We start from the raw sequence: 8878 nt of genomic DNA on the forward strand, positions 1-8878 counted from the left end.
ACTCTGCGCCATAATATATATATATATAATATTAGTGTTGAGCGAAGTTATAGAAAATTCTATTTGACTGCTTCGCCAAATTTTACAAAAAACTGCTTTGTGACTAATTACTTCTTCACCAAGCGCATTTCTTTGTAAATAGTGGGTTCAATAGCGGGGAACGGCGATTGCGCAGCTCCCTGTCATTGTACCCCTCAGATGCCACGTTCATCGCCGATCGCGGCATCTGACTTTAATATTTAAGTCTGTAATAAAAAAATTATAAAATCATACTTAACTCATCCATTTGAACGGGAAAAGCCGGCCACCACCATCTTGATTGAAGATCCACCACAAAATATTGCGCTGCCCGTGATGACATCATCACTTCGGTCGCCGTGGTGATGTTATATGTCACAACGCACAGGATTTTGCGCTCTCAAATGGATGAGGTAAGTATGATTTTTTATTTTATTTTTTTTACCCCATTTTAGGGAAAATTGACTCGTTACCGCGAAGCATGAGGAAATACGGCTTTGAGTTGAATCGCATATATATAGTTTTTTCATCCATTTATTATACCCCTTTATATCACTTTTTATGTATTATTAATTTTATTTATTTTTCTTATGTTCTCTCTTTATACGTTATTTGTTAGCAGCTATTCTGATTATTACTTTTATTACAATGTCTCTAGATGTCAGAGGCTGGCAGTCTGCTGGCAGAGCATGTAAGGGCATGCCACATCAAATTAGTTTTACTAGGAGGCGCTTCAAAAGACCACCAAGTGGGCTGACGCCTCTGTTTTCTTCTCATCCACATCGGAGACAAATGCAGGAATGCAAATAAACATCTTCTAAAATACAAACCAAGTGAAAGGAGGACAAAGGACAAAGAGACTTCCCATTGTCACCAGCCTTATCTAGTGAGATAAGCAGTTTTTACCTGGTTAGCTATGGTAATGTGGCAGCACTGAGTACGCTATAATGTCCTTTACATCTGATTCAATGAAAATGCCTTATTATCAGTGAGTGCGTCATCCTAGAAGATGTAAAATTAATCAGTTCAAGTGTTCTTAATCTTGAAAGTGATCACCATTGAAGGTCCCCATACACGTTAGTCTTTTGACGGCCGAACGCCTTAGGCTACTTTCACACTGGCGTTCTGGCTTTCTGTTTGTGAGATCCATTCAGGGCTCTCACACGCGGTCCAAAACGAATCAGTTTGCATTCTAGTGCATTCTGAATGGAAAAGGATCCGCTCAGTTTGCATCAGTTCCGTCTCCATTCTGCTTTGGAGACCGACACCAAAACGCTGCCTGCAGCGCTTTGGTGTCCGTCTGATAAAACTGAGCCAAACGGATCCGTCCTAACACACATTGTAAGTCAGCGGGGACGGATCAGTTTTCACTGGCACAATAGAAAACGGATCTTGGCTATGTTAAAGATAATACAAACGGATCCGTTCTGAACGGATGCAGACGGTTGTATTATCTGAACGGATCCGTCCATGATGGATCCGTAGAAAATGGGAGTGTAAAAGTAGCCTAAGAACTGCAGGTTTGGCAACGCTCCAAGGCTACTTTCACACTGGCGTTTTGAATTCCGTTATTCTGAGATCCGTTTCAGGGATCTCGCAAACAGTTCAAAACGGATCAGTTCAGCCCCAATGCATTCTGAATGGATAAGGATCTGGTCCGCCTCCATTCCATTCTGGATGCGGACACCAAAACTCTGCTTGCAGCGTTTTGGTGTCCGACTGGCAATGCGGAGCCAAACGGATCCGTCCTGACTTACAATGTTAGTCAATGGGGGCAGTTCCGTTTTCACTGACACAATATCCGTCCCCCATTGACTTTCAATGTAAGTCAGGATGGATCCGTTTTGACTTTGAATGCAAACGGATCTGTTCTGAACGGACACAATCGTTTGCATTATAGGTGCGGATCCCTCTGTGCAGATACCAGACGGATCCGCACCTAACGCAGGTGTGAAAGTAGCCTACTGTGTGTGGGGGGCTCACTCTCCCCCGACAGATCATGTTGGAGGAGACAAGTATCTGGCGAAATGAATATTTTTGCCTAATCCTTTTGTTCTGCAGGGAGATAAGCCGCCACCAGAAGTGTCTGACAGTGGCTTCCTCCTCTCCCCATACAATACACTTACATATTCAGCCCAATGTATATGTGGAAGGTGGGAGGGAGTGGGGAGAGATAGCTGCACGACAGATCTCATCATTTTTTGCCATCACGTAAAGGTCATTTTGTAAATAAGCAGTTTTTTTTTTTTATGCTCTATTTTGTCCATGTTCACAGATCCATCACGCCCATTATAGTCTACGGGTCCGTGAAAACCACAGATGCACAGATGTGTGAACATTATGAAGAGATGCTTTGAAAATTCATTTTCTGCTGTTCAGTGTCATTGAAACACGGAGGACACACGGACAGCAAAAACGGACACACGGATTCATCACGTGCATCTTAACGGAGGCATCACTGACCACCTTTTCACGGATTTGTGAATGATTTGGTGTGAAGCAAAGACCGCGTGAAAAAAGTAAAAAGTAAAAGTAAAAAAAAAAAAAGACTGCATGAAAATCAGTGCCAAAAATTGACATAAAGTGTGCAGCGGTATATATATATATATATATATATATACCCCCTTTACATTTACTTTAATATTGTGTTTTTGTCATGTTTTTCCTAATTGCTACAATATTCAGCAATTCTGCATAACCTCAATAGTTTTATGAAATTCTCATAGCCACAATTGAAGTCTATATAATGATTTTTCTATATCTCACCCCTCCCCCACCTATAAATATGTCCTTCCGTTGCCTGCACTTATACACCTTTATCTTCAGCAGTGGCCTGATTCTTTTTCTTCGGTTATATGATGCTCTGATTTTTCTGTAACTATTCCGTCCACAAAAGAACAGCAAAGAATGGCAGAAAGTAGGGTATCTCCTCCTCGACACACAGTACAGTCTGCCCTGGCACAACAGGCGTGGGAGGAGGTTTGAGCCTTTTGTGTATTCAGATCCTCCTACCGGAGGGTTGTGCTTCGTGCAGACACAGATATAAGGCAGGAGGCTTCAGTCAGGGAATCAGTGTTACAATCATGTACTAGGGATTTACAGAGACTCTCAATAGGACCTCACAGGGAAACATTCAGCGGCCAGCCGTCACTGAGGAGACACTGAGAAAGACCTGTGCCCTGCAGAGGACAATGATGTACCTGAATTCCTTTAATCCGGATGCCTATATATGCGACAAGGCGAAGGAGCTAAGATCGTCCATTGGCACCTTAATTCACAAAGTAGATGTGGGGCACAAGCTCGTGCCCTCCAGCTTCTGCAAGAAGAAAGACAATCACAGGTAAGAGAATAAACCGCCTCCTGCCATGCAAGCAGCAATGTCCTGCGAGCTCGAAGATCTGATCAGCAAATAAAAATGTCGGAATCTAATCACTGATATTGCTACCCTGTGTGGCAGATAAATTGTAATCGAGAGCGAAAAACCCATTATAGGAAATAGCAACGGTCTTATTATCCAATAATTCATTGTGATGGTCATGATTTTTCAGTAAGCAGGTTATTTACACTGATCGTTCTATTTATTTACTTGTTTGTTTGTTTATTTACTTCTTTAACTTAAGCAAAATAAATAAAGATTTTTCAGAACGCAGGTTTTACATTTCTGCAAAAATTCCCGTGTACCTGCATATGTCAGTTTATACAGCACGTAGGCAGTATTCTCAGTCAGCAACGTGTAGCCGCTACAGTTGGAGGGGAGTTTTGCTGCAGCAGTTTATTTCCATTGCACCGACTGAAGCTAAGCCTCGTGTAGCGTGCAGGACATGAGACTTGTCCTTTACCTGCTTTGCCCCAAGCGCTGCCCTCCAGCTGAATGGTCAGCTCTCCTGCTGATTTCCCATGAGCATGTTCGGGTCCTTGTAATGCAGTTGTACATATCATAGCAATGCAAGTTGTAGGAAGAGGTAGAAGGGTTAGTTAGTGACAGTATTATGAATTCTGGTCAAAAAGAGTGAACGCAAACTTTTCGTCTCTCTCCGCAGAAACTGCATGAAAGAAGCCATGAAATGGAAAGAATCCTTCACCCAGCTGCTTAATAGTAAAGGTGAGATGCGCGCACATGCATATGGAATTACTGAGCCTGATGGGATGGGAGAAGAATCCTGCAGGGGGTTGGGGTACGGCCACGTGGTCGGGTTTCTGCATGCAGTTTTGGAAGCTAAAATCAGGAGTAAACCATAAAAGGAGGGAAAGTATAAAGGGCAGATATAACTTCCCCATTTATTATTTTTATTTTTTTATTCACTCCTGGTTTTGGCTTCCGAAACTGCATACAGAAACTTGACTGTGTGACTGCGCCCTAAGGAAAGTGTCAGCAGGGGAGGGAGGCAGAATAGGTTGGTGCAAAATGCAAATGAAATAATGGAACAAAATACAAATGAGTATTTAATATAATATATAGAATATTATACAATATTACAGCATAGTGAAATACCTTAGATTATATTACTATGCCGAAGACTAGCAGGCGATATAGTGATAAAACAATATACAATGTAGGAAGTCTCTAGAAGGAAATGTAGAGTGGAAGTCATTATCTAAATGTTTGCCCTTTGTCCCTTCTATAGATGGGCTGTCAGCCTTTCGCACCTTCCTCAAGACAGAATTCAGCGAGGAGAACTTGGAGTTCTGGATAGCCTGTGAAGACTACAAAAAGACGCCTTCAGCGAACAAACTTCCTGGCAAGGCTCAGTGCATATTTCAGGAATTCCTCCAGACTGGAGCCCCTCGAGAGGTAGGAAATGGTGCTATATTTAGAATCAAGATAACAAAAAAGGATCCAGTAGCTGAATTCCAAATATCCTGGACAGCCAGAGCTAACTCCATATAGCAACTGCACGGGTGTAAGGCCGGGGTTCACATCACCGTTTCGTTTTCCGTTCTTCTGATCTGTCAGAAGAACAGAAAACAACAACAACAACAAAAAAACGGATCATGTATTTTCAGCATCTGTTATGCACATTTTGCATCCATTTTCAGCAATTTCTGTCTGAGATCCATTATAGTAAGATGGAAAAAAATACTTTTGACAGCTTTTTTTTGGTCTAAACTAACGGTTCTGGCTAAAACGGATGCAATGTGCATCACTGAGCGAGCCTGAATGCCAGCACATAGTATATATCTGTAGATGCTGCCCACCAGCTCTGCTATGCATTTGAAACTGACTACGCGACACATTCCCAGTTTCTATATGCTGAGCTCTCAGAGCTGAGTTTGTCATGGTGATCTATGTGGTTTAAAGGGGATTGTGTCACTTCAGCGGAATAGCATTAATTATGTAGAGGAAGTTAATGCAGGGCACTTACTAATGTATTGTTATTATCCATGTTGCTTCCTTCCCTCGCTAGGGTTAATTTTTCCTTCACATTTTACATTTCTCGTTTCCATGGTTACGATCACCCTGCAATCCACCAGCAGTGGTCTTGCTTGCACACTGTAGGAAAAAGCACCAGTCTGTGTGCACTCCCGCGGTCTCAGCCACCAGAGGGGCCTGCACTTTTTCCTATATTGTGCAAGCACAGCCACTGATGGATTGCAGGGTGGTCGTAACTATGGAACCAAGCAGCGCATAATGTGATGGAAAAATGAATAGAGCCAGGGAGGGAGCAAGTGCCTTGTATTAACTCTCTCTAAGGCCTCATGCACACGACCGTTGTGTGTTTTGCAGTCCGCAGATTGCGGATACGCGAAACACGGATGGCGTCTGTGTGCGTTCTGCAATTTGCAGAATGGCATGGACAGCCATTGATATAACTGCCTATTCTTGTCCGCAAAACGGACAAGATAGGACGGGTTATATTATTTTTTTGCGGGGCCACAGAACAGAGCAACGGATGCGGACAGCACATGGAGCGCTGTCCACATCTTTTGCGGCCCCATTAAAACGAATCGGTCCACATCTGAGCCACAAAAACTGCGGCTCGTATGCGGACCAAAACAACGGCCGTGTGCATGAGGCCTAAGTGCCACTTGCTGAAGTGACATAACCCCTTTAATGTAGAACTGCAAGGAAACTTACCAAATCACAGTGCACAAACGATGCAAACTCAGCTCTGCTACATCTAAAACTATTCGCACAAGGCTAGTTTGTTGCCGAAATGACTTCAGCTCCATTCATCTGAATGGACTTGTTTTTGGTGGATTTCTGCAAGCACATGAATGAGACAGTCACAGGAACGTCTGCAGCATGTGACCCCCGACCATGCATGCTGAAGAATTCTTTGCTAAATCGCCTTCAGATCAAACCCTCACTATATAACATCTTGTATTATCCTTAGGTCAATATCGATCACCAGACCAGAGAATTCACTCGTCAGCAAGTAGAGGTCTCCTGCCGCGGCTGTTTTGACGCAGCGCAAGAACAAACTAGAACACTAATGGAGAAGGACTCCTACCCTCGCTTTCTAAAATCCCCCCAGTACCAGCAACTACTGACACAGTCAACTTTTAGGAAATTAAAATTATCCTTCACATGAAGGGGGACGAACAACGCAACGGAAGTGACATCACAGAGATACTGAGCTCAGATTGACCTAGAGTCTTGGTACATGAAATCATCCCATACCACGCATTTTGGACACTGGGTATTGTACTGAAGTTTGAAGGCTTCCAAGTAGAGTCTACTGTGTTGGTGACCCAAGCAGGAGAAGACAATGAACCCAACGGTTCTCGGAATCCCGCGCCTCCTAGTTCTTATCCATGATCCTCCATGACGGACGGTGCTCACAACGCCATCCTGTATTTGCACCTGGGATATTTGCAGGACTGACTCCATCTTCTCCCGGAGACTTGAAGTCTCCTTTTGATCCCTATCTTTTGTGTTCATGCATGTACATTGTGTCTGGACTGCTAAGTGCCACAGCGGTAGTTTTAAAAAAAAACTTTTTTCCTAGAGCCAGGAAGGAAAATGTTATTGAGTAATTGGTCAGTCACCTGGAAATGGTTTTCACCTGGGACTCGGCAGAGGCCAAGTATTTTAGCTGCTTCCAGTAGTAATAATGCTATCCACCGACTGCGGAGAGAACAATGGAAGGAAATCGGAAACAATGTATAATGGCTGACATATTCCTGGCCGCAGTTTTTCGGCAAACAGGAATCAGAGACACTTGTTGAACTTGTATGGCGTGTGGGCAGCAAACCTGTGCCTCTACATCTGTACCTATGGATATGTGGTATTTCTGGGAAATACATTTCTATCACTATGTTTATTTAATTTTAATAAAGTTCTAAGTTAAATTTTTTATAGAACTATGTTTTCAGCTTAATTTTTTTTATTTGTTTTTCTATTGAGAGTCGTAATTTGTGGTTATAGATTATTGTTAAAGGGGTGTTCCCACCTAGGACGTTGATAGCATAGCGATGAGATATATCATAAATGTGTGATCCGATGGGACCCGCTCCCTTCTCCAGAACAGGGGGCCAGAATAGAAGGAAGAACGCATCGCCCATGCGCAGCATCGTCATTTACTAGTATGGGATTTCCAAAAATAGGCAAGTGAGTGCATTCAGCTACTTTCAGCAGTGAATGGAGAGCAAGACACGCATGTGAGGCCACCCTCTACATTCACCCCTATGGAACTACCTAAAATAGCCGAGCCAGCTCTCGGCTATTTTCTGAACTCCCACAGTGGTGAATGGAGGGTGGCTGCGGATTCGTGGCTTGTTCTCTCTTCACTTCATGGTACTATTCAGGAGATAGAAGTGGATTCTGCACCTATCCGAATGATATGCCATAAATGTCCCAGATGGGAAAACTCCTTTAGCAAACCCGGGTGCTCTTATTTCCCCCATGAACTATGGCCCTCGAAAGGCGCGACCACACTGCGCGGTCGAGTGCCACGCGGCCAATTAGATGTCAGTGACTTCTTTTTTGAAATAGAACTCTGGATAGGTGGGCACCAGGGACCAAAAGAGTGCCCATCACTAGTAGGCCTCATGCACATGATCATTGTGTGTTTTGCGGTTCGCAAATTCCACAAAACTCGGATGGCGTCCGTGTGCGTTCCGCAATTTGTGGAACGGCACAGACAGCCATTGATATAACTGCCTATTCTTGTCCGCAAAACGGACAAGTATAGGACAGGTTATATTTTTTTTGCGGACCACGGAACGGAGCAACGGATGCGGACAGCACACGGAGTGCTGTCTGCATCGTTTGCGGCCCCATTGAAGTGAATGGGTCCGCATCCAAGCTGCAAAAACTGCGGCTCGGATGCGGACCAGAACAACGGTCGTGTGCATGAGGCCGTACAGTGACAAATCCAGCATTCGTGCAAGATCATGTCCTTCTGGATATGTCAGCAGGCCAGCAATGGCCAAACACTTCTATCACCTATGAGCTGTGCCAAATGAAAGACTCAGCTCTGCTACATGCATGCCATTATACAACATGAGAGGAGGTGATCATAAAAAAGGATAGGACACATTACATACCTAATGCTTCATGACTTCATGACATACTGTTAAAATAGGTTCACATACTGTTGCCGAAATCCAGGCACATGTTGCAGAAACAATTCCAATTAGAGGGATGGAACTAATGGGCAATGGAGACAGAAGGAACAATGCAGCTGCGGCTCTCACAGCCGTGTAGATCATGGCCGCCCTATGCAGTCACACGGTCAGGTTTCTGCATGCAGGTTTGGTAGCCAAAACCAGGAGTGAGTTCATAAAAGAGAAGAAGTCATGTATGTCCTGTAGACTATATCTCCATTTATGATCCACTCCTGATTTTGTTTTCCAAAACAGCATGCAGAAACCTGACTGTGGCCGTAAACCTTTCAGTCACAGAAATCTCCCACAT

General features: G+C 43.7%; 1 protein-coding gene across 1 annotated transcript; it reads left to right on the forward strand.

The window, feature by feature from the left end:
• Window positions 1-3102: 3102 nt before the first annotated feature.
• On the forward strand, window positions 3103-7323 carry LOC122943310 (regulator of G-protein signaling 16-like). Its single transcript, XM_044300946.1, has 4 exons — window positions 3103-3358; window positions 4059-4120; window positions 4644-4810; window positions 6354-7323. The coding sequence occupies exons 1-4, from the start codon at window positions 3210-3212 to the stop codon at window positions 6549-6551; spliced, it is 576 nt and encodes a 191-aa protein (XP_044156881.1). The 5' UTR covers window positions 3103-3209; the 3' UTR covers window positions 6552-7323.
• The last annotated feature ends 1555 nt before the right edge of the window (window positions 7324-8878 follow it).

This window comes from Bufo gargarizans, chromosome 7, assembly GCF_014858855.1.
Source record: "Bufo gargarizans isolate SCDJY-AF-19 chromosome 7, ASM1485885v1, whole genome shotgun sequence".
Taxonomy (NCBI): Eukaryota; Metazoa; Chordata; class Amphibia; order Anura; family Bufonidae; genus Bufo; species Bufo gargarizans.